Here is a 26,740-nt window from a genome sequence, read left to right as displayed (position 1 = left end):
CTTGCAGATAATTATAAATGTTAGTTTTTTTACATGAACAAATATAATTATGTGATCACATAACTGTGCATATATCAGCAACATGGCCAGTTATTTTGATATTTATTAGCATTTAATAACAACAATATAGATATATGTGGTATTGACAATTGTTCACACCTCTAAGGAAGAACACAAGCATTATATACAGTACAAAATGTATTTTAGTTTCTTTCAACAGCAACAAAGACTTAAACAGTCCTGATAAATCACCAATTGTAAAATGCTGGACTAAAACAAACAATAAAACATATTAACCATCATTTACGGCATTAAATGTAAGTTCTCTTTAAAATGTCTCTATTAGTTCTACTAGAACTGCTTGTGTTAGAACTCTGTCTTCCTCTAAAGGCGCTCAGCTGAGCTCTCGGGATTGTGAATAGAATCAAACAACAAGCAAGGCATTGGTTTGATCCAAGGTCAGCGGAGATACTTTCCCATTAAATGTTTCACACCTGAAGAATACTGCAGACACAAATCAGCTTCATTTCTTCGCTGCATCTCGTGTGGTCGTGTGACAGTAAAGAGTTCAGCCTTTAGTCTTTTAATCTGCAGGATGTGGACGAGCAGATCGATTGAATCCCGTCTTCCTTGCAAAAGGCACAGCAGAAGAATAATTTAATGATAACTTGCTAAGATGTCAGAGTTTGAAAGCAGTCATGTTTGGCGTCTTTAAGCACAGGCGGCGGTCACCGCTGGGGACAGGTGACTCGGGTGTGACCTGGCATGTGGCAGATGCTGCAGCTACGTGGCTTCTTGGCAGTCGGGGGTTTGTTAAAAGTGGCGTCTCCCGTTAGCTTCCTTCCCTTCTTCCCTCGGTCTCCACCACCGTTAAAGTCAGCTGACCCAGCGCCAAGCCCACCTGACAAAACAATCAAACACAAACAAGGTTTGAGGTCAGTGCATTTAAAAAAACATGCCTCACTGAGGCTCAATCCAGGAGCAGCCGGATGAGAGAACAGCTTGAGGTCTCAGTGAGAGTGGTTAAGAGTCATGACAGGTTTTTTCTGTTAAATATCAAGTAGGTGAGAATGATGTATGACGTGTGAGCAGAGCATTCATCGATATGATCGTACGCACGGGGAAGTAGCAGCCGACTAGACTGGGCATTAGACAAGAAAAACACAAATGTCCACAAACCCCAAGTTGGTCCTGTGAGCAGTTGCACGGCAGCATGCTGATATCAGTGTGTGAGTGTATGTGTAGCTCCTCTCACACAGTGCGTGTCTGTCCTTAGAGGCACGCAGAGCACTCGCCACCCAACTTGCCATTATCTGCTACAAACACGCCAGGGGCTGTTGTTCAGCTTTTGGCAGTGGAAAACTTCATTTAATTGAAGGAAAGATGAATGGAAAAATGCACCAAGACATTCTTGATAAAAATCTGCTGCCATCTACCAGGATGATGCAGATGAAATGAGGGTGGACATTTCAGCAAAATAATGATTCCAAACACACAGCCAAGGAAACTCTAAATTGTTTTCAGAGAATGAAAATAAAGCTGATAGAATGATTCAGCCAATCACTTGACTTGAATCCAATAGAAAATCTATGGAAAGAACTAAAGATCAGAGTTCATAGAAGAGGTCCACAGAACCTTCAAGATATGAAGACTGTTTGTGTGGAAGAATGGGCCAAAATCACAACTGAGCAACGCATGTGACGAGCTTCTCCATACAGAAGCCTCTTGAAGCTGTCATTACCAACAACGGCTTTTGTATGAAGTATTAATTAAATTTCAGTAAGTGCGTTCAATACTTTTTCCCTGTGTCATTTCACATCATTGCACATTTTAAAATATCAGTATAGTTAAGGAGTTACAGGAGGCAATCTTTACCGGATTAAATTCATAGAGCTCATTCATGAAGTCTGTTGACATCCAAAAAAGTTGTGAATTCCCCCCATTATATTTTTTTCAAGTACAGGTCTTTCCACATGTCCATCAACAGAACTATTATAAACATGTGTTGTATTATGGGTCCCTGAAAGGCCAAATAGAAAACTGAGCTTGTGACCAGAGGATCACAGGTTCAGTTCCCAGATCAGACCGATGATGTGGAACAAGATTCTCATCTCCAACTTACTCACAGTGTGTGTCTGTGCATGGCGACACCTTGACACTGGTGTGTGAATGTGATGCATCACAATAAAGTGGTTTGATATCATAAGGAAAAGCACTACAGAAATACAGTCCTTCAAGTTAACACAATTTTTAAAAATAGAACAGCAGCGAGAGCCTGTACCTACACCAAATTCTGCTTCTGCTTTATTATTTTCAGCACCACTTCTACAAGAGCTCTTCAGGATTAAGCTTTTAAAATGTAAGACTTTTTAATGCTTCTTAAGAGTCAAACAAACATCAGACCCATTTTCCAATGACAGCAAAAATAGCCCACATTATTCTGACGACACTAATAGCTTATGTTTAGGAGCAATTGTGCATGCAAAAGTGTAATGATTTCTGAATTAGGAAGGTAGGAAAGAAAAAAAAAAAGAAAAGATACCATACTGCTCCTCATTCACTGGTATCACACTGTTTTACGTGTAGCTGTGGAGTAGATTTTGGCTCAGAGATCTGTTGATGTGGTTGCTGATGCCTGATGATGGTAAGGACAGAAGAAAACAGTGGGCAATGTGCCTCCTAATGACAAATCTGAAGTAGTCTCAACTGTACGGCAAAGTATGGTTTTCATCCACTCTTGCTGACAATAATCAACAACTTACTGAGTAAAGTAAGTATGAGATTACAATTTTAGGTAAGGTCGTTAACTAATATGGATTTATCAAACAGATGCTGATTTTTATAGAAGAGAGCAACGTATGCCCCATACATCACGCTGATAGCGTGTTTGCTTTCTTTTATTGTACACAATACAATTTAATAATAGTAAACGAGACATAAAACAGATTTGTACAGCACAATGCTACTGACTGAAATGTATCTCTTCTGAAAGTTTTACTTTTTCTGCCAGATATTACACTCAGTATGTTTCCCACCATTTTAAAGCACTCATTCCCACTGTTTTGAGGCACCCATCTGCATGCAAACTCGCATTATTCCAAAGAAGCCACACCAACAAGCCTAATGGTCAGATGTTGAAGTTCAATTTCAAGTTTCTTCTGAACTCTGCAATAAAATAAACAAAACAAAATAAAAAACTGATTTTTCAGCCAGTCAACCCATGCAACCGAAAAAGTGTAGGTAGAATCAAAGCTTATATACACCTACCCCTTTTACAACCCAAATTCCAATGAAGTTGGGTTATGTAAAATGTAAATAAAAACAGAATACAATGATTTGCAAATCATCTTCAACCTATATTCAATTGAGTACACCACAAAGACAAGATATTTATTGTTCAAACTGATAAACTTTATTGTTTTTGTGCATATATTTGCTCATTTTGAAATGGATGCCTGCAACACATTTCAAAAAAGTTGGGACGGGGCAACAAAAGACTGGGAAAGTTGATGAATGCTCAAAGAAGACCTAATTGGAAACAGGTGAGTGTCATGATTGGGTATAAAAGGAGCATCCCCAAAAGGTTCAGCCATTCACAAGCAAAGATGGGGCGAGTCCTACAGTTTAAGAACAATGTTTCTCAACATTCAGTTGCAAGGAATTTAGGGATTCCATCATCTACAGTCCATAATATAATCAGAAGATTCAGAGAATCTGGAGAATTTTCTACACGTAAGCGGCAAGGCCAAATACAAACACTGAATGCCTGTGACCTTCGATCCCTCAGGCGGCACTGCATTAAAAACCAACATCATTGTGTAAAGGATCTTACCGCGTGGGCTCAGGAACACTTCAGAAACCCATTGTCAGTTAACACAGTTCATCGCTACATCTACAAGTGCAAGTTAAAAGTCTACCAACCAAAGCGAAAGCCATACATCAACAACATCCAGAAACGCTGCAGTCTTCTCTGGGACCGAGCTCATTTGAAATGGACAGAAGCAAAGTGGAAAAATATGCTGTGGTCTGATGAGTCCACAAATTGTTTTTGGAAATCATGGATGTCGTGTCCTCGGACAAAAGAGGAAAATGACCATCCAGATTGTTACCAGCGCAAAGTTCAAAGCCAGCATCTGTGATGGTATGGGGGTGTGTTAGTGCCCATGGCATGGGCAACTTACACATTTGTGATGGCACCATCAATGCTGAAAGGTACAACCAGGTTTTGGAGCAATACATGCTGCCATCCAAGCAATGTCTTTTTCAGGGACGTCCCTGCTTATTTCAGCAAGACAATGGCAAGGCACATTCTGCACGTGTTACAACAGCGTGGCTTCGTAGTAAAAGAGTGCGGGCACTAGACTGGCCTGCCTGCAGTCCAGACGTGTCGCCCATTGAAAATGTGTGGTGATTTATGAAGCGCAAAATACGACAACAGAGACCCCGGACTGTTGAACAACTGAAGTCGTACATCAAGCAAGAATGGGAAAGAATTCCACCTACAAAGCTTCAACAATTAGTGTCCTCAGTTCCCAAACGCTTATTGAGTGTTGTTAGAAGGAAAGGTGATGTAACACAGTGGTAAACATACCACTGTCCCAGCTTTTTTGAAACATGTTGCAGACATCCATTTCAAAATGATCAAATATTTGCACAAAAACAATAAAATTTAAATCAGTTTCAACATTAAATATCTTGTCTTTGTGGTGTTTTCAATTGAATATAGGTTGAAGAGGATTTGCAAATCATTGTATTCTGTTTTTATTTACATTTTCAGGCGGCAAAATACATTTTTAACCTACTCGCACTGGTGCTAGTAACAAAAAATTACTTGCACCAAAAAAAAAGGTTACTTGCACAATCAAAAGTCAGTCTTATATCAACCTTAAAACTCCTCTTCTGATGTGTCAGACTCTTTAGTTTGAGCAGCAGCAGCAGCAGCAGCAGCGGCGGCAGCCAGTTTTTTTTTCACTTGCTCGTGCGAACGAATCGTCCGTGAAGATTATTTTATTTATTAACTAATAATGAACAGAGTTTGAGGGGAGAGAGAGCGAGGAACCGCAGCGGCAGCCAGTTTTTTTTTTTTTTTTTTTACGTGCTCGCGCGAACTAATCGTCCATGAAGATAATTTTATTAACTACACAGATGTATAAAACAAATGGTGACTGGTTTATAACACAATGATGACAGAGTTTGAGGGGAGAGAGGGGATGTGTGCACGAACGGGACAGGAGGTCCTCAAACTGGAGCTCCTGCAGCTCCAATTATTTGCTGGAGGAGCTGCAGCAAATAATGAAATTCCCCGAATTGGGAACGTCTCATGAGGATGTTGTGAACCCAGGGACAGCGCCGCTGGCGACGTTTGTCAGCTTTTCACAACAAACAGAGCACAGCAACTCGCTCCGTGTGTGAGAGTCATAAAACGCAGGGAAGACAAAGACAACACACTGGAAATAGTTTTTTCCTTATTTATTCCTTTATTGGTTCATTCTACTGGTGCTTATAGTTGATAAAACTTGGATAAAGTTATTTGCACCAGTGCTAGTGCAGTATAAAATTACGTGCACCGCTCAAATAATACGTGCATCAACTAGCACATGCACTTACTAATTCGACCCCTGCATTTTACACAACGTCCCAACTTCATTGGAATTGGGGTTGTCCCTCAGGAACTTTGACTTGTCACAACAAAACCAAAACAAAACAAAGTGAGCAGAACAGCAAACACAGACATCTTAAAATAATCAATAAACTCAAATTCCTCTTTATATCCATGCCAATAACAGCACACATCGGATAATCCCCCCAATACAAAATTAATAACTTAATTGTCCATACTTTAACGTACAGCTATATAGTCCTTCAACCATGAATTGAATTTTCAGAGAATTTAGACAATTTTTAGATATTCAGAAAACATCATTTCCTTATATTGGCATTTAAACTGATTGACATTTGGACATTGCCTGAGTTCTTTCGCCAGATTATTCCATATTTTAGGGCCACAAGTACAAACACAAAAGCCTTTCCTGGTCGCCCGAGCGCCAGCAATTTTAAAATGATACAAGCCCCTTAAATTATATTTTCCCTCTCTCCTTAAAAAAAATCTTGAATTCTGAGGGGCAGCTGCTTATTTTTCACTTTATACATTAACTGCACAGTTTAAACATAATCATATTGTGAAGGTTTAATATTTTAGATTTAATAAACAATGAATTGGTGTGATCTCAATAACCTACATTGTGAATTATTCTTAATGCTCTTTTTTGAAGAATGAATAATGATTGCAATGTAGTTTTACAATTATTGCCCCAAACCTCAGCACAGTAAGCCAAGTAGGGAGCAACCAATGAACAATACAGAGTATGAAGTGCTTTGCAATAAAGAACATGCCTTACCTTATTTAGTACTGCAATACTTTGATACTTTCTTTTGAATATGTTGAACATGAGCTTTCCAATTAATTCTTTCATCAATAATAACACCTAAGAACTTATTTTCTTTGACACGCGCTATGATTTACCCCTTGTATATTTAACTGAATTTGTATGTCTTTATTGTAATTCCCAAATAACATTATTTTAGTTTTAGACGATGATTTAGTTTTAGATGTGAATGCAGATTTAATTTTTTAATTGGCTTCATGAGCACAGACATACACCAAAGCTGATTATCTCAAAAATGCATTTAATCAGTCCAGTTAATCAGTCAACCACTAATTCATAAGATATCTAAAAGCTAGGACATTTTACAATGATGGAAAGCCTTATTTTAATGTAAATGATTTAAATCATGTTTGAGGCTCTACTGACACACTATTCAATGCAGGTTTTTTGGTTTTAGATCATTTAATTTTTTGTCGTACAGCTGGATGAACTTCCTGATGCCAACTCTCTGATATTATTGGGTCCTGCATATCGTTACACAAAAGATATGTATGATTTAAGATTTATGACCCGTCAATCAAATGTGTAAACCCCCCCCAACAAAAAAACCCTCAGGTTTTCCTGAAACAATGAAAAGCGACAATTTCCAGAAAACATGTTATCCCTGCACAGATCACAGAAAAAATGATATTCTTAACCATAAGGCATTACAGAATTCAGGCTAATAGGGCAAATAATTTCATAGCGACATTACGCGCCCAAGTCATCATTTTAGAAAAACAACTAAAATCCTGCATCATTTCGTGAAATATATCAAATGGCACTGCCATCTGATATATTCAACTGCACATCAGGGGAACATCAGTTTTTGCCACCTAATAGCTGGTTTATGGTTTTACTGGTTTGACTAAGCCTGTGGAAATAAGTAATTCTGTAATACATTAAACTATTAAAATGGTAAGTACATGGTCAGACTAGAGTAATTTGTGGTTAATCAGGATGTGAAATGTGGGTGTGTAGGGTGTAAGTGTATCCGTCAGACACCAAGCTGAAAACAGTGTTGTATGTTGCATGTTGTGTAATAAGGATCATACAATAACAATATAAATTTTTCATATCTGATAACAAAAGTTTTCTGGAACCTTCAGTATTTGCTGATGCAAACCTAATACCTTTTACATGTCATAAAACAACCAATTTGTTAACCCTTTTGGGTGCAAGGGCTTTTTCGTGAGTTTGCCATACCATGCAAGCATACGAGTAGATATTACGCATTTTCAGTGAGTCATAACTTCACACATTCTCAAGAAATATACGTTTCTCAGAATGCAAAAGATGTAGAACCACACTCTTATTTTTTTGGGGTCAGGCACAAAACTTCTCTGCCTCTCGTAATACACTGCATACTTATGGTATTTAGTGTATGAAGCGCCTAGGTTTTAGGCAAAATTACTTTATTCTTAAATATTGCAAAGCGTAAGTCAATAATAATATCTTCGAATAATCCAATACTTCGAAAAGTATTAGAATCTGGTTAATATTATTATTATCATTATTATTATTATGTGAAAAAAGTCTTTAAAATAGCTACAAAAGTAGACCTTTAAGGAGTTTGGGGGGAGGGGGTCTTTCCCATCCCTTGCCCCTGTAGGTCCGCTCCTGCACCGAAGCCTGCACAGTGTGTGTGCAGCTGCAGAGAAAGAGGGTTTGCTGGCTGTTCTTATTGACTCTAGGCTATCAAATAACAAGACAGATGATTTTAAATAGACTTATTGTGTATGTAAAGGGAAGCATTTGTGTATTAAAAACAAAACAAAGCATGGTGCTGTGGGTTGAGCAAAAGGACGCTCACATTTTTTTTAAAGTGAAGCAATAGACTAATCAAAAAATGCCTTTATCGGACAAATTCTTGTCGGATTTGATCAGAGTTTTCATCTTTTTGTAAACAGAATGCATAGCAGATTTATCAATGCAACTTTTGCAGCAAAGCTGCATTCCGCAGCCCCACACAAGGCTGTTTTTCACAGGCTGCGGTTCGAAGGGTGATATGCAGCCCTTCCACTGAATGATTCACCATGAATGCAATGAAACAAATGCAGTTATCACTTTAAAAACAAGTCCCCATTACAAAAAAATAAAAATAAATAAATAAATAAAAATCACACTTATGTAAACTTTGCAAATAATCCGCGGTTCACCTGCATGGTAGTCCGAGGGAGCCGGTCCATATGGATCATGGATCAGTCTGGAAAGCTCTGAAACACGCAACAACGTGAAAAAAATAATTTGATCACAAAGAAAGAATTGGACTTGTCCGATTCGGGCAAGGTTATACGATCTGTGTTGTCCAATCGCATTCTTTACTTGTCTTGGACAATTGGACAACCGTTAATGTTGAAGGTTGCAAGAAATTCCCCTTTTAAGGTATTTGCATACTGTATAATTCCTATGTTTTTCATATCAAACTGTTCAGACCAATACTGGCTTTCTGAATGTGAGATATATATTTGTCTACAACACTGTGTAAAAGATATAATTTGGCTCCAAAGTTGAAAATAAGAAATGTGTTTTCAGAAAATCTTTAAATCTTTATACATTATAAAATTTGTCTTGCCTCACTGTAACTATATTCAAGTGGACAAACTGTTTTGGTGTTAGAAATGGGTTCGCCAAAAGTCTTTAGATCACACAAGTAGTGTAACATATGAAAAACATTTTAAAATAATGTTTAATAAATTCAGAAAAATAAAATATGTTCCGTGCAGTGCAGCAAGCTCCACAGCACAGATCTGAAACATTCCAAAACAGCATATTTGTAAAATAGTATCACTTATCTAATAATATCACTGTTGTTCTTTTCAAAACATTCCTGTTTGGATGGATAAAGTCCAGTGAAAACTGATCCACTGTTGCCTGGGGGGTGGGGGTCTGTGAGAGTGCAGCCTCTTGCAGGGACAGAGAGGCGACACATACCCACGGGTCCTTCTCCGGTTACTAGGATCAGATCAAAGATCATCCCACGAGAGACGGATACTAGAGCTGAGAATTTGTAAATTCTCAAAATGGTCAAATGAAGACTTTATGATGTTCTGTCACTGATCTGTTAATAGTAATAAAATGAAAAACAGACTTGGATGCGCCAGTGTATTCATGAACCTCAGAGGGTTAACAAGCAGATTTGTGTGTGTGTACTTTGCTATGACAACCATAAAACAAAACATTAACTCTGACTGTGAAAGAAATATTCTCCTCCCCAAAACAAAAACCTACATATGTCACAACATAACAGATGCGCAATAGAAGACTTGGATCAGATTTTGTTTAATTTTCCATATCTGCTCCTGTGATTTTAGCCAACATTGGACCCACATCAATCCATATCAGACTGTGTACCCTATGGGTATTCTTTCTTATTATGCAATGACATCTCTCCATTATTGAGATCAGCTTGTCCTGTTGAGGGGTGTGGGGGGCTAATGCATATCCCAGCATACACCGGGTGAGAGACTTCACACACAGCCAGCTAATATAATCTTGTTGATAAATCTAAGACTGCAATGACTTTGGTCTGACACATTAAACATCTCTGAAAATATTTGAAGATGAATTCTAAAGCTTTCTGACATCAATTTTGGTCAGAATCAAAGCAAGGACAGGAACACAACAGCACTGAATGTTGCTAAAACTAAATGATCTATTTTTAACACAGTCACACTTAAGAGTTTTGTTTTTACTTCATGTAACAGGAACTGCTAACAACAACGTTCTTGCAAAACTGTCTGATCCACTGGATCATTTCAGACTGCTAAAAAGCAGAAAAGCTGAAAGAAGGTTTGTGAACTTACAGTAGGTATATGAGACTTACCAGGAGGAACATTCTCATCGGCCCACTGGAAGAAGCCACACTGCTGATCTCTTGGTTTCCCACAGGTGTGGAAAATGCGACCCTTGTTGGGTCCGTCCTTCTGCACTGTGCGAGTCACAGCTGTTTCATTACAATTACACATTATTTGTCCGCCTGAACCTCCTTCTTGGCCTCTGCCCACACCTGTGGAGGTCCTGAAGCCCAGAGGAGGTCTGGCTGTCTGATGGTTTCTCAGTGCTGGTGGTTCAGGGAATTGACACTGGAGAGCCCCCTGCTGGCTTGGCTGATCTCCCCAGAGGAAGAAGTTACAGCTCCCAGTCTGACACTTGAAAAACTGGCGCCCCTGGTTGGGACCATCTTTGCGAACAGTCAACAGGAGGGCGTCCTGACCACAGTTGCACACAATGACATCACCACTGGTGCCACCACCAACCCCACCACTTTCGACTGGAGGCCTCCAAGAGGGGGCAGCAAGAGGAACTGAAGCTCGAGGATTTGAATCGGGAGCTCTGGGAGGCGCACTGTATGGAAGTCTGGGAGTTGGTGGACGAGGGTCCTCTCCTCCTCTTCTGCCTCCACTTCCTGATCCTTCTCCTCCCCCCACACCACTCCCTCCCCCTGTTTGGAGATATTTCAGGTCTAGCACCTCTCGCAGCGTCTCATCACAACCACCAATGCAGCCAACAAACTCCAGTGGCATCATGGGAGGGACGCTGCCCCTGCGAAACTTGAAATTTAACCTGCAGAAGATGTAACATAAAAAAAGCGTTTGTATTTACATTTCTCAAGATGTTCCCACAGTCTTTTAGTTTCGATTTTTTAAACATAAGCGTAAACATATAGTACATTTAACTACTGAACATGGAAAAAGGTATTAAAAGGAAATACTGGCACTTTCTTACACAGATCAGTGCAAATGTCACTGCTCATTTCCAACTGACATAGCTATCATTTTCACTGCAACACTGTCTATGTAGCAAATGTAAGCGCATTCAGAGGCATGTTGGTTTTGAGGCGTGGTCAGACGTGAGGCAGCAGAAAGGGACTGTGCCACAGACCAACAAAAACCTGGTCTTTTTTTTTCCATTATTTATACTGCACAACATTTAGATATGCATAAAAAAAAAAAAGCAGGTTCAGGACACACACCCGATCCTGTCAGATTTCAGAAGCTAAGTAGGGTTGGTCCAAGTTAGTACTTGAATGGGAGACCTCTGAGGAAAACCAGGGGCTGTGTCTGTTTCGCTAGGTAAAACTGGAGGGCATCCGGGATAAAACTTGTGTCAAATACCACTACAGATCTGAACCAATGAAAGCAGCTGAACGACCAATAACAACAGCACTGATATAATTCATGTCATGTCCAAAGTACAGCTGTGATTAATTCACTGAGTACCTGCAACCCCTTTACACCCAGTAGCTTAGGCTATTGTCCGCTCCTATTACATTCCATTTAGGGAATTTAGGAGAGGTGATTGTCTAGTGGTTAGGTATCCTCGGTTCAAACCCCAGCTTTACCGGAAAATCACTAAGAGCCCTTGGGCAATGTCCATAATCCCCTAGTTGCTCCTGGTGTGAGTGTGTTTGTGTGAATGGGTGAATATGAGGCATAATTGTAAAGCGCTTTAAGTGTCTGATTGCAGATGGAAAAACGCTACATGAATGCAGTTCATGTAAACAGCAAAGTGGAGTCGGACATGCTCCAAATTCATAGGCTATGCGCTGTAGACTCTGTGCTATAAATCGCGAAAATACAGCACTGTACAGTATGTGGTTTGTAAAGTCAAAAAGTGCATGAAGGAAACAAATAAAAGTACAGCTGTGATTAATTCACTGAGTACCTGCAACCCCTTTACACCCAGTAGCTTAGGCTATTGTCCGCTCCTATTACATTCCATTTAGGGAATTTAGGAGAGGTGATTGTCTAGTGGTTAGGTATCCTCGGTTCAAACCCCAGCTTTACCGGAAAATCACTAAGAGCCCTTGGGCAATGTCCTTAATCCCCTAGTTGCTCCTGGTGTGAGTGTGTTTGTGTGAATGGGTGAATATGAGGCATAATTGTAAAGCGCTTTAAGTGTCTGATTGCAGATGAAAAACGCTACATGAATGCAGTTCATGTAAACAGCAAAGTGGAGTCGGACATGCTCCAAATTCATAGGCTATGCGCTGTAGACTCTGTGCTATAAATCGCGAAAATACAGCACTGTACAGTATGTGGTTTGGTATGTGGTCAAAAAGTGCACGAAGGAAACAAATAAATTAAGGTTGCATCTGTAAAGCAGAGTCTTGTATCAGCTAACAGCGTCTAAAGTCATTCAACAAGCTTAAACCTCAGTGATTTTTTTTTTTAAAGATTGACATAGTTTTGATATAGTTTCAAATTAGTCCAACTTTGCACAATGTACCAGATTGGTTGTTATGGTAACAGATGCTGGTGTGGAACACTTGGGCTCGCTGTGAGCAAGCGTGCCCTATATTTGGACTAAGCTGAGGCACGTGCTCAAAGGGTGAACGCCCACTTGTGTAAACAAGCATTTTGACAAATTCCTTTTTCACGGGTGAAGTCATGGAGAGCTTCATCTGCATTTGCTGGAGTGAGCGGTGTGGACACATCAGCGAGGACTCACACAAACAGTTCTTCATCTGTGAGATGTGTGGCAACAGAAGCACCGAACAGCATGTTTTCATAGTTTAATATGTGCAGCTACTGACGGCATGTGTCAATGCTGCACTGACAGTCATCTGGACCAAAGGATCGCAAAATATTTGTGATATATTTATAACCAAACTGCATCAGCAGTGCCAGGAAGACGATACATTCTCTACTAACTCATCTTAATATGAAAAGAACAAGTGTGCACCAAATGCTGGAATGATGCATGCAGCAATGTGGGAGGGTGAACTTTAAGAAATAACATATGAATTTAATTGCATGAACACCAATTAAATATACATATATAGAACACAAAAGAAATCCCTTTATTGTCACTGTACCAGAAACAATGAAATTGTAAATGCTATGTCAGTGCTTTTATGAGCCTTGTTGGAAATATTGACTGCAACAAGAGGAATATTTCATTTCATCTTTTATAATGAGACATTTTGTTTCTCCAGTTGGCATAAGAACTTGTCTTACACAGTCAGATAAAAACAAAGCAAAGCTGAATGAGTGTCCATGGCATGAAGTCCACACGTTAAATTTTGTTGAATGAAGTTTGAATTAAAATATCCAAATTCTCAGTCAATATGAAAAATCTTCATGGTCTATCTAAATAATAATAAATATAATATTCTTTCCTGTTACATGTCCACAGAAATTGTGCTATGTGGCCTCCAGTTTATAAAATAATTGCATGTGTGCTATACATTATATGAGCAGTAGCTGTCAGAAGTCTATACTAAGTTTGAATACGAGGCTTTACGTAATAAAGCTTTTGGTGACACAAGTGGCTGAGACTCGCTTTGTCACTTTAATAAGGCTTCATCTTTCTATCACTACTCTGTGTTCTTCATTTCACATTGTTGCTTAATATGAAATATTTGCACCAAATTCCTTCTTCCAAGAGATGCTAGGATCACACACTCCACTGGAGGTTTTTTAAGTATGTGTCTAATAGGGATGAGCGAGTACACCACTATCTGTATAACCATCTTAAAAAATGCTCCAGTGAGCATTCAGTATGTACTCACATATGAACAGGATGTGGCTGACAGGTTGGACAAACATCTTCATTTCTGCTGACGTCCAGCACAAAGTCAGGGAACCACACTGCTGTTTTACAGGCCGGGAAGCCCACACAGGACAGGAACTTACTACAACAGGGAAGGAGACAGAGAGAAGACAGCAGGGAGTACAGAGAAACAGTCAAGAGACAATGAACAAAAATTAAATAATAATAATTCTGATAAAGCTATTCACAATTTAGAATAAATCCCACATTTTCCAGTACGAGAATCTCAAAAGCATTTTCTGATTATTTATTCCCGTTCAGGCCTTTGTTTTTTGATTAAGTTCAGTATATTATAAAAATCAATTGACACTTTTCAAATCAACTGATACAATTGAACTTAAATTTGTTTGTTGAATTTGTAATTATGACAATAATTTCTCCCAGTGACTAGTTTGCTCAGTTTTTCATGTGTGCTTAGGAGCTTTACTATTCTTTGTTAGAATGTTAAAAGGTGATTTATATATTATTTCAGCATTTTTGTCTCTTCTCACCTATTTCCTTCTCTCCTCTTCTTGAGCACCATGTCCTGCCCGCACTGAGGACACTTCCTGACCGGGAGTGGGATCTCCATGTCCTGTTGCTCTGCTTCATTTAACTCCTGAGCTGCACCCAGGTATGGTGACAGAGCTTCGTCTAACCTGAGGCATAATGGAAACATACTTCCACAACTTGACACACCCAACAACCTGCAGTGTTCACAGCAGAAATGGAACTCTACTGCCCACTATGAAATATCCACTGTTACATCTTCATTTCATTCATTTAGATATAATAGGCATATCAATAATAAAGTACGACTTACTGCTTGGCCTTCCTGACAGACTCTATGAAGACAGCTTTGTATTTCTGGATGTGATGTTGCAGCACGCTATGCTTGTCCTTTCTTCCCTCAGAAACCAACTTAAGATCCGCCTCCAATTCTGCACGCAGGTTTGGCTTTGACATCTCATAGCCCATAGCATTGTAACCTACACACACACACACACACACACACACACACACACACACACACACACACACACACGATGAGACTGTGACTGTAATAACATTATACAGAATGATGTTATTCTTAAGGATACTTTTAGGTCCACAGTACCCATGAAACTCAAGTTTGGGTCCTAAAATAAACAAATACCTTTTATTATATGGATGCGACGCTACATACACTCTGATTGGCTAATTTCCGGACTGATATTTTCACATATCAGACCGGTTATCATGACAATTGGTCCGGAATGCATATCACATTCGTTACAAACCAGAAAGCTAAAAACACCATTAGAAAGACCAAGTTGGACATGAACATTCTCTGTAAATATCTAAACAGCATCAGAAAAAAAAAAAAAACACAGATTGAAAGCTTACCAGCTAACGACCGGACCATCTGTTAGCAAATTCTTCATGGAGATGAAGAAAGTGAACAGGTCTGATAAGAAGCCATCAGCAGCTTTCATATTTGGGCAATACCGTAAGTTTTTGTGTTTTTATATACAGTGGTCCCTCGTTTATCGTGGGAGTTATGTTCTAAAAATAGCCTGCAATAGGTGAAATCCACGAAGTAGACAGCGTTATTTTTTACAATTATTATAGATGTTTTAAGGCTGTAAAACCCCTCACTACACACTTTATACACTTTTCTCAAACAGGCATTAACATTTTCTCACTTTTCTCTCGTGTGTAAACACTCTCAAAGTTCAAACCTTAGTAGAAAAATAAGACGAACCTGTTTTCAGGCCCAAACATTTGTTTGAGAAATAAAAATAGAACTTTTTTCCTATAAATAATTATGATGGCTGTTAGAACTAACAAATTTAATTTTAACGATCAACCTACGCGGTTGGACACATAAAATTTATTAACAGTGACTGACCAGTATTTCACAGTTCCTCTGATCGCGCCTCTTCGTCGTGGCGCCGCTCCGCTGTCACGTCTTTTTCCACTGACTCACACCTCGCTGCAGGTGTCTTTATCCGAGTGAAGAACACAGTTATGGGTAGTTGTTGGCGCTCTTTTTTCTTCTGGGTGAGAAGATTCTTATAAACAGACACGCAAAACACAATGCGCGTACTCTCCCTTCACGGTGCCGTGACCGGCCTGCTTGATGAGGACGCAGAACACAATGCGCTGTATAAAAAAAAAAAAAAAAAAAAAAGCATGTAAAATTGGACTAAAAAAAATCCAGTTTCGCTGATTTTTTTTTTGTCCAATTTTACATGCGAGGCCGCAAAAGGTGAACCACATTATAGTGAGAGACCACTGTATACAACAGCCGTATAATAAACAAATTATTAACCTTGCTTGCTTGGTTAATAATCCTTTATCACACGATTACAAATTATTTTGGTTTCTTGATTAGGGTCTTTTTCAAGAACCACAGCAACATTTACTGCCTGGTGTTTATTCAAGGACGTCAAGCTTTCAACAAGTTGCATAAACACTACGTTATTGGTTTTTCCGTTATCCTAACGCTTTCTTAAAGTGCATACAGTATGCAAGTGCTCAGTGTTATATATATATATTTTTTTTTATGTCTGTGAGTGTACGTACCCTCCACCAGACCCATGCCAAGTTCTCCAGGGAGAAATCTCTGGTCAGCCGTTAAGCCCACATACATGCGACTCTTAATAGTCTCAATGTGTTCTGCATGGGTTGCATCTGTGCCTGTTACAGAATACAGTGTGCGTTAATCACACTACAAACTGTATCTTCCTCAAACAGGAATTTTGTGTTACTCAAGAAACTTTTTGGAAGAAAAAGTCAGCAAGCTATTGCCAGTTTTGCTGCCAACTACAACCACTGCAAGCCTGGACTGTACCAAAGGACCCCATCAACACACACACACACACACACACACACACACACACACACACACACACACACACACACACACACACACACACACACACACACACACACACACACACACACACACACACACACACACACACACACACACACACACACACAAGAATAGACAAGAAGAAGGATCCAGATAGTGTAACACCTGCACCTTCAGTGTCTGAATCAGATTCATTAAAATTAATTCTGTATGACGCAGCAATACATTATGTGGTTTGTGTGGCCTTGACATTCAACCAGTTCTGCCCAAAAGTTAACCTCTTTATCTCTGATTAACAGAAACCCTTCCACCGCTCTATGTGACTTCATATTAAAGTTTGATTGCAACAATAAATTTATCTTTAATCAGTTCCTCAAAACAGCAATTTTAATAACTTTGACCTATTAAGTCTACCCAAGGTTAAAGACCATATGACCAACATAAAGGTAACATTTGACTTCATACGAGTGTTGCATAGTAACCATAGGTGTATCTTTAGCAAACCCCTCAAAACAGACATTCTAAGGACTACACAAAATGTTTGACCTTGGCCCGTGACATTGAATTTCACCCCAAAACTAAGTCGTTTCAGCTGCTCCCTTTTTTCACTCAGGGTCACCACAACAGATCCAACTTTTCTTAAAGTCAAATTGGTCCTTGATCAACCCTCAATCATTCCACCAAGTTTGGTGTGAAACACCTCAACTTATTTTGTGTTCACCTGGATGGACAGGTGGACACAGGACTGAAAAATATACCCCAGTATGGGTTATCACTGCATGTTGAGGTACATTTTTGGGGAAAAAAAAAAAAGTTCTTCAATGCATGGAAAATGGAACGGTATCCGACAAATTTGTGAAACACATCAGCTGAGTGAACACTTTACTCTACCGATGCCGTGCTTCTCCATCAGCGATATGAGGTCAGCTTCAGTGAGAAGCTGAGGAGGACTAGTCTGTCCGTCCATCATCTCGATAGCAGTGGGCTGAAACTGGGAGCCTTGTTCATATACTGGAATCACCTGACACACATAATCAGCGAGCTTTGATTAGAAGCAGAACACAATAAGTTGACACGTTTTATGTACCTTCATTAAGACACACCCACCTTCGCATTCCATCTGTCATACGGGTAAATGTCGAGGTAGTTTCTTGCAATGATCATGAGACCAGAAGCAGAAAACCTTTCCTGGGCAATGTCAATGTCCACTACTGTCTCTTGCCCCAAAGCATCTTGGGATACACAAGCCAGAAAGTGCCGGACAATAAACTCATACAGACGACCCTCGTTGCCCTGAAGACACCAGAAACAATATTGCTGCACTTATATTTGCTACAATTTCTCTTTTGATGCTACCAATAGGAGTCGCTAAAGTAAGACCTCTTAAAATCTGCCAAAAACTGCACAACTGTAGTAGGACAGATAGAAATGCTGACTACAGAGAGGTTACCCAAGAGTTCAGACACTGCATATATTATGGTTTGTTTATTAGGTTTTAGAAGCAAGAATGTCACATCAGGCAGAATTCTCTTGACTGACCTGCAGGGTGTTGCTATACTTTGTGGGGTGGATGGGGGGATGGGCTCCATCAGAGTTCTTGCCCTGCCGTGGATTGGGGCCCCCTGGCTGATCAAGAACCCGCTGGGCAAAAGTCCCAAAAACTGGGCTTTGTGCCTGCTGCTCCACCAGGGGAGCAAGAGCCAGGTCATTGGGGAAAATGTTTGTCTCAGTACGGGGGTAGCTTATGTACCTGTGCACAAAGAAATACAATGTGACACTTTCTTCAGCCAGACAAAACAAGATGGCAAGTTTGAGAAAAGTTTAATTTATAGCAGCTGCTACACTACCAGATGGTACCTTGTTATCATTAAAAACAAGCCATTTTCAAAAAAGGGAAAGCTGACTATTTGATGTTCACAAATCATAAAAAATTAAAAAAAAGTTGGATTTTTTTTTCCCCCCAGACTGCACAGACTGTGGGTAAGAGCAAATGGATCTCAGTAAATTTACTAACATGCTGGTTACAAATCAACAAAAAACATACCCTTGAGTATACAGTTTTTCTGCAATTTTCATGGTCTCTTTGGCATTTATTCTCAGCTTTCGAGATGCCAGTTTCTCCATTTCCTATTGGTGAGATAGAAACAACGGTTCAGAATGGGAGAAAGCAGCAGGAAGTCACTGACAATGAAACAGAACACTGAACATTATACAACCATACTCAATACACCTTAAACAGATGCAGGTCTTTTATTCATTTATTTTTGCATGTGTTTACATTCTCACCACAGTGTCCAAAGGTAGCGGTCTCCATTTGCTCTTGGGTTTGCTGGTTACCGAGGTGACTGTTGCTATCGGATCCTAGGAGTAATTAAAATATTTTCATGTATAAATTTCAAGCCATTGACTTGAGGTAGTAATATATGTGGAAGAACTTGTGATGACTCAGTGTTAGAGGGTGGAACACCGGTAACAGGGTTCTAACACCGGCAACAGCTTCTATACAGGAAAAAAGTTCCTCACAGCGTGAATGAACATTTGCATTAAAAGTGGTCTGTAATCATTTTAAAGTAAGGCCTATTCGAGCTAAACTAGTAACCCTTTCTTTTTTTAAATTATACATTACTGCATCTCTATCAGGGCAGCACGGTGGCTTCATGGTTAGCAGTGTTGCCTACATCGAGAAAGTCCAAGTTTCACTTCTGTCCTCATCCTTTCTGTGGGGAGTTTACATGTTATCCCCATGTTTGCATGGGTTCTGTCCACTGGTTCAGAAAATGGATGGACAGACGCATCTCTATCTAAATGTAATTAAAGCCATACAAATATTTGGACAGTGAAAACTTTAGTAATTATGGCTACTGCAATCTGAAATTTGACCCCAATGACACTGACCTTTGCCTTTGCCCAAATGAATGACCTTGCCAGACAGTGCTGGTATTCACCTACATGTGTGCCACATTTGGTTGAAATATGATTTAAAATAAAATTCTTTAACATCAACCTTTTACAAAATGAATTTTTTAAATGATAATTTCAGGGTCAATGTTAATAAAAAAAAAAACTATTTTGACAGAAATGTGCCAGCCCAATAACCAAGCCGGTTAATGCCATTTTTCTCATAGTCTGCATCAACCAATTAAAAGGCTCATGAGGCCAATTCAAGAAAAAAGATGTTTACACCCTGCTGAAGCATAGAAAAATACCACGCCAGAGAACAGAGAGCGACAAAATTGGAGCATCATCTTGTCTCTCACACTTTTTTTGGGGGGGGGGGGTTATAAATGGAATACTGCATGTATTCTTTTTTTCTCTAATCATGATCAACAATCGACTAATTACTTAACAATGCATTAATTAGTGTTTTGGTTTTTTCCAACAAATACTATCTATATGATTGGGGCAAACACACACACACACACACCAGGGTGTTGCCATGCAATGCACTCAACTGCACACCGGGAGCAAGCTGGGGATTAAGGACCTTGCACAAGGGTCCACAGCAATTTTTCAGTCTAACAGGAATTTGAAACACAGGATCTTCTCGTCTCAAACCCACCGTTTAAACACCAGACCATCACCTCCCCACAATAACAGGCTGCAGTCTTAGTAAAACCTACACATAAAAACAAGCACATACCTCCATGCAGATCTGGTAGAGTACTAAACAAGCTGTGTGGTTGAAGAGACGGTTTCTTTTCCAGCTGAATTCAACCATGTCCTCCTCAACTTGGTGGAGCACTGAGACAGAGACGGACTCGAATCGATTAAGAATCCTAAAACTTGTACCTCTACTGGCTTGGTGCTCTCTGAATAAAGGTCTTCATACCTTTAATCTTGTAGAAAGTCTCTGGTATGAATGCTTGGATGGCTTTGAATCTCTCCACTACAAAACCAAGAGTGGGAAACTGACAGCTGCCGTACGAAATCAGCTGATTGGTCAAAGACTCTGGGAAAATCTTTTGAAGGCGAAGAGTCTGGAATCGAGTAAATGATGCACCTAATGAAAACACAAAAGGTTACATATTAATGTGTGTAACAACAAAAACAGTAACACCTCAATCTCACTTTCATGGATGCACATCCTGGAAGCTCAGTTTGAGACCTGGTCCATATTTTGGAAAAAGGTGCAGCACTGTAAGAGAAGGTGCCTGTAGTGAACCAGGATTTTCTGTCATTGAGCCGTAGTCTTGATTTAATCTCAGTTTACAATATATACGAAAGTTCCTTTTTTACTTCACAAACTACGACATACCTGGTAATCCCTTCCCTTTTCAAGAGCCTGTAATGTTCTGGTACATGCTGTGACATCACAGAGAGGTCTTCTGGAAGCTGCACAGACACTACAGTCATGCTACAGTTGTTTCTGCACATCTCACGTGGTGCAAGTCCAGCACATTACGTCATCAAACCATGAGCTACATCACATTCGCATGCAACTAAGTTATTTGCATGCCGGTTTGTCACCGTTATAGTCCATGTCCATCCAGGATGCATAAGCGTGGAAGTGAGAATGGGGCTGAAGACAACTAAGAAATGCATTAGTGTCTGTTTGTGCAGTGGAACAGTGCTTCATTACCTATCCTCAGGTCCAGCTCCTGACGTACATCAACTGCATCACTAATGTTTACATTTGGTTGTGTAAGAGTCTCACAAGCTCTTCGAACAGAGTTTGGGGTGATCTCAGAAAACTTTGCCCGAAACACTTGTATATTTGGCTTCACTGGGGAAAAAAAAACATGCAGACATGCACTATTATCAGGTTATTGTACACGAATAGAAAAGCATGACTTCAATAGTCTTGTCATTCGCAGTAAAAAAAACAACAACAAATATTTCCTGGTGAATGCAAAATAATAAAACAAAACAAATAAAAAGAGATAATAATAAGTAGAAAACAACATCAAACACCTGCATACGTCCTGAAAGCATACCTGCTTTGCAGACATTTATGATTTCAAAGCCAATATTTTCTCCTTCTCTGTCACAATCAGTCCAGATGATTAAGGCTTGGCATTGCCTCACCTCTCTCTCTAATGTCCGCTGCAGTGAAAAAGAGAGACAAAAACAAAACAAAACTAAGAAACAGGGAAAGATGTTAAAACATTCATCAAGATATTTTGTATAATTTACATTCACCACTAAGTCTCGTGGATGATGTTGCCCTCTACTGTTGGCTTAAATAATACAATGATTCTCAAACCAGCCACTGGGGTTGAACAAACCAACGCACTCTTCATGTCAGTTAAAACCCTGGATAAATGGGAAACACTGTGTCAGGAAGGACACCCGGCGCAAAACCTGTGCTGCTAAACATGAAGTTGTGTGTCATCAGTACATACGTCCAGTAATTGTGGTGTGAGATGGAGAACAGAGATTTTCTAGAGTGAGTTAGATGACATGGTGGAGAGTGTAACCAAGGAAGAAAAAGTGGAAAATGTGGTGAACTTCAATGGTCAAATAGAAAATGTGCTAACAAGTGGAGGTTGTGTTGAGAAGGTGCAGAGAGTACTAATGAGGAGTTCACAAATTAAGGTAATTACAGAATTTAATTTGTCAGCTTCTATAACTCCATTGGGTTCTGGTTAGATTCATCTTTCTCATTTAACACCAAATTTGATAATTACCTCCCAATTTGATAATAAAAACAAAGCTAGACTTTGTTTTCTATACCGGAACAAGGCTTCTTTCACTCATGCTACTAAATATTCTCTTGTTAAAATGGCCATCTTTTGTTTGATTATGGTGGCACAATCTATAAAATGACATTAAAGGGCACCCTCACCAAACCTGATACACAATGCCACTCAGCAATCAATAATGCCAGAGGTGCACCCATTAACACTCACCACTGTGAAGGACTGGCTGTAACCATTATACTAGGCGGCTATAACGCTGACTTAAACTAATCTATAAAACACTCCTGGGAAAGACACCTTGTTACCTCTCAAGCCTACTACACATTCCTGACAGCAATTATCATTTAAGATCCAGCAGTTTCATTCAGCTCCCCATTCCAAAAGCTCGCACTGTTTTTGGTCAATTATTCCATTGCTTTTGCTGCTGCAAACAACTGGAATTCTCTACAAAACAACAGAAAAGGTTGGCTGATGTGGAGCTTGAATGAGGAAGTGTCAGGGATTTGTAAAGATGAAGTGAAGACTGCTATGAAAAGTAGGGAGAGTGCAAAGATAGTGTGTCTAGATGATGCGACGGTCGAGGAATGGAGAGATGGCACTGAAGTTTTAATAAGAGAGATAACAGTGAAATTTTAACAAGATGTTTAACAAAATCTGGAGAAGTGAGAAGAAAATCGGTGGAGTGGAGAAGTATAATGACAATAATTTGTAAAAATAACGGTGATGTTTAGTTGCAGTAATTATCAATGCATACAATTTATTAGCCACAGCATGAAGTTATGGTAAAGAGCAGTGGAAGCCATGAGATAACAGGGGGAGTATCTGTGAGCAATAATATTGTTTTATTCTGTGATAAATCATTGAACACAAGCACAAATGTTGGCAGTGCTTCTTTGTGATGGAGGAAGATGGAGAGGACATGATGTGATAGACATGGATGGTCCAGTGTACTGAACTGAACATGAAAGAAGCAGAATTGTGAAACTACAGACAAAACATCAAAACCATGAACTCAAAGACCACAATTATCCAAATCCTATGAGCCTACAAAATGACATCTGAAAATTTGACAGGTTATACGAGATTAGGTTAAAAACTAAAATTGCATAGGTGGCTATGAATAGACATACCTTGATTTGTACCATGTTATCAGAACAGTACTTCTCTACCGCAGTATCAAACAACAGCACAGGATTGCAACTGTGCCTTGGGAGCAAAAAAGTAGAAAGAATAACAGTTACAAGTAACATGTTAAGCTATGCAGAAGAACACACATACTCACAGAAAGAACAATCAATTCTTATTTATTCCTAATTTCAAGAGTAAAAACAAATGCATCCTGTACAAAGCACAGAAGCTGTTGGTCAAAAAGCCAGCATGTCTGAATACTTGCATGGATTCATCTACTAACCATTTCTGAAATGGTGCTTTAAACTCCAGGCCCAGTAGATGTCCTGAAACTGATGTCATTGTTATGGTCACATTCTATTTGTGGATGGGAAAAAAGTAATTTATCTAGATCAGAAACAATGTAAAACATACAATACCACATATATTACAGGGTTCTCGCCAGTGCAGTTGAGCATAGGTGGCCCCTATGCTGCGATATGGATCCCCTACAGTGTGATTTGGGCCCCTATGCTGTGATTTAACTAGCGGGGGGTGGGGGACACTTCTCTTGTTTTTTTTTTTGTTTTTTTTTAGCAACACAAAGTGGCCCTCAAAATGCAGGAAATCGTGTTTCAAAGGGTTATAAATTTCAAAATTTTCTGAGGGGGTCAGAGAGAGAAATGCTCCTGGATCCTCCTACAATACACGCGCCTGCAACACTTGTCGCGCAGCTACGACCCACTCCGTTCCCCACCTATGCTGTGAAAAAATCCTGGTCAGAACCCTGTATTAACAGTAATATATGATTTGCACTGATTATTTTCACTTACCTGACCAAACAGATGATATTCATACTCATAGATTTTGTTAAACTTTGACAGCCCTTCTTTCTAAAAATGAAATACATATATGTGAATACCAGGAAAAAGCAAAGAGGAACAGATAAAGTAAAACTAATAATTGAAGAGTATAAGATTTCCTGACAATAAGGACTGTTGAGGAAGGATACCAATATTATAGAGTAAAAATAACTTACAAAACCAATATATCTGCTGATATATCCATAAAAAATGGCAATGATTCCTAACATTGCATCATCAAACCCTTATGAGAAAGAAATGTAATTGAGGCTTAATGTTTAATAGTTTAAACATGAAATATAACCAACAACGAACTAACATAGGTCATGCTGCCTTCACTTACTTTGGCAGTCACAGTGTCGCATCCCACAGCATTTGCATAAAACAGACTTCTTGACTATTTTGGCCCTGTCTAGCTCATGGAATAGTGACCACTCTTCTCTTGTCGCTGTACACCCAGTCTGATTGAGAATTAATGTCAGCTGGTCACTTTGACTGTGTAACCAAAGGGTGAAGGGAGTCTCAGCCATGCTTGACAGTACTGTAAACAATGCCATGAAAGTGCCCTCTGCAGGACAAATTATATGACACATTTCCAACAGCCAGTGTTTTTATGCATTGTTTAATCGGTAAAAAATAATACAAATATGATATGCTTACGAAAGGCTCACAATACTCAATATTATCGTCTAATAAATATATACTGATGGGGCTCTACTATTTACTAAGGAACATTGGTACAAATATGCAGTGGTGTATGGTGAAGAGGTGAGAGAATCTTCTGAGCATCAATGTAAGGTGTTTAATGTCATTCTATAGAAAATATGAATGAATATGGAGGATAATTTACTCCAGATATGTGATCAGTTTATTGATTATGATTATTGCCAGCTCACTTTCTAGTGTTATCTAAAAATATATAGGTTGAGACTAACCCTACGGAACCTGCTGTTGGACATAATCTCTGAAATGCCTTTGGCTGCATCGTTCTTCTCGGCCACGCAGAGGACCCGTCTGATCTGAGCCCGGTTCCGGATCATATCTGCGTCCGGACACTGGGCGCTGGGGACCGCACAGAAAGCCTTCTGCTGGACCCGCAGGTGATGTAGTCCCGATCGAAGCGATCTTAGGTGCACTAACATGCCCAGCGGCTCGTCCAGGCAGCTGCTGTCGCCGAGTCTGTTAGCATGTTAGCTCCAGAAGCCAGCTAGCTAAAGGGTTCCTCGCTTCTATTAAAAAAAAACAAACACTACTAACCTTTTAGCAGAACGTGCTCCAGATTAATTACATCAAGAATTATAACTTTTATGCATCTAAAATGGCCGTTTACATACTTTAATTCAACCTTCCTTCTAGTTATGGCCGTTTACTTAGCTTTGTTTACAAAATCCGCGCCGCGTTGTACAACTACGCGGAATAACCCGGAAGTGGTATTACCTTCTTCTTCTTCTTCTTCTTCTTCTTCTGCTGCTGCTGCTGCTTCTTCTTCTTGTTCGTATTTAATGGCGGTTGGCAACCAGGGAGCATTACCGCCACGAACTGGACTGCAGTGTTGGTCTTTTTTTTTTTTTTTTGCATGTTTTTTTTTTCAAAATTTTATTTCAACAAATACAACAAACAAACGAACAAAACATTAGGCCAAAGAGATATAAAAACGAAAAAAGAAGGAAAATATTGTAATATTTATATATAATATATAATGTAATATTTAAAGTAAACTATACATGAACATCAGAATGCCAGGGGGAGGCAAAGGCAAAAGCAATTATATATATATATTACATACATTTTTTGGTAACACAATGAAAAAATACAAAAGAAAATGTCTATACAATATGAGATCAAGAAATGTTGAATATATTAAGTGACAAGCAGCTATTATATGTAAGGATTGCTTTTTGATTTGAGCTTTTTGCTATGGAGGACAAATACATTTCAATTTATTTTATAACAACAGGGAAAAATAAAGTTGTGTTTGAAAATTTACATTTGTGTATGTAAAATTTTGAAACAACAATTACATTTAAAACAATCTTTTTGTTTCTGAGATTTGTGTGAATATCAAAAATTACATGTTGATTTGTGGGGTAAATTCTATGCAAAAGTTTAAACGCTACATCTTTCATTTTGTTATTTATCATACGTTTTTGGAGGATGGACCAGCTCTGGTTCCAGATATTATCATTTACAAAGTTTCGCCAGTAAAAAATTACATTGGGCACAGATATTATATCCTGTTGAAATAGGGCACAAACAAGTTTTCCCAACAGCAGTGTCAGTTACACATGATACAGACATAGTTCCATTAAA

The 26,740-nt window shown here is 39.2% G+C and overlaps 1 protein-coding gene across 3 annotated transcripts; it reads right to left on the bottom strand.

Moving 5' to 3' along the window:
• Window positions 1-85: 85 nt before the first annotated feature.
• On the bottom strand, window positions 86-25,848 carry top3a (DNA topoisomerase III alpha). Of its 3 annotated transcripts, XM_034190380.1 has the most exons (19): window positions 25,366-25,848; window positions 24,401-24,460; window positions 23,872-23,945; window positions 23,591-23,666; window positions 21,756-21,864; window positions 21,401-21,544; window positions 20,651-20,821; window positions 20,462-20,562; window positions 19,108-19,182; window positions 18,866-18,948; window positions 18,361-18,571; window positions 17,929-18,114; window positions 17,713-17,842; window positions 16,530-16,643; window positions 14,785-14,950; window positions 14,474-14,620; window positions 13,942-14,064; window positions 10,252-10,991; window positions 86-901 (listed from the first exon to the last, which is right to left on the bottom strand). In XM_034190380.1, the coding sequence occupies exons 1-19, from the start codon at window positions 25,570-25,572 to the stop codon at window positions 729-731; spliced, it is 3,090 nt and encodes a 1,029-aa protein (XP_034046271.1). In that variant the 5' UTR covers window positions 25,573-25,848; the 3' UTR covers window positions 86-728. The 3 variants fall into 3 exon arrangements, with proteins under 3 accessions (XP_034046271.1, XP_034046272.1, XP_034046273.1); XM_034190381.1 differs by lacking the exon at window positions 24,401-24,460 and having other exon boundaries at window positions 23,872-23,920; window positions 25,366-25,421; XM_034190382.1 differs by lacking the exon at window positions 25,366-25,848 and having other exon boundaries at window positions 23,872-23,920; window positions 24,401-24,447.
• Window positions 25,849-26,740: the final 892 nt, after the last annotated feature.

The sequence above is a fragment of the Thalassophryne amazonica genome, chromosome 16, assembly GCF_902500255.1.
Source record: "Thalassophryne amazonica chromosome 16, fThaAma1.1, whole genome shotgun sequence".
Lineage (NCBI taxonomy): Eukaryota > Metazoa > Chordata > Actinopteri > Batrachoidiformes > Batrachoididae > Thalassophryne > Thalassophryne amazonica.
This window is presented reverse-complemented; position numbering and strand designations above follow the sequence as displayed.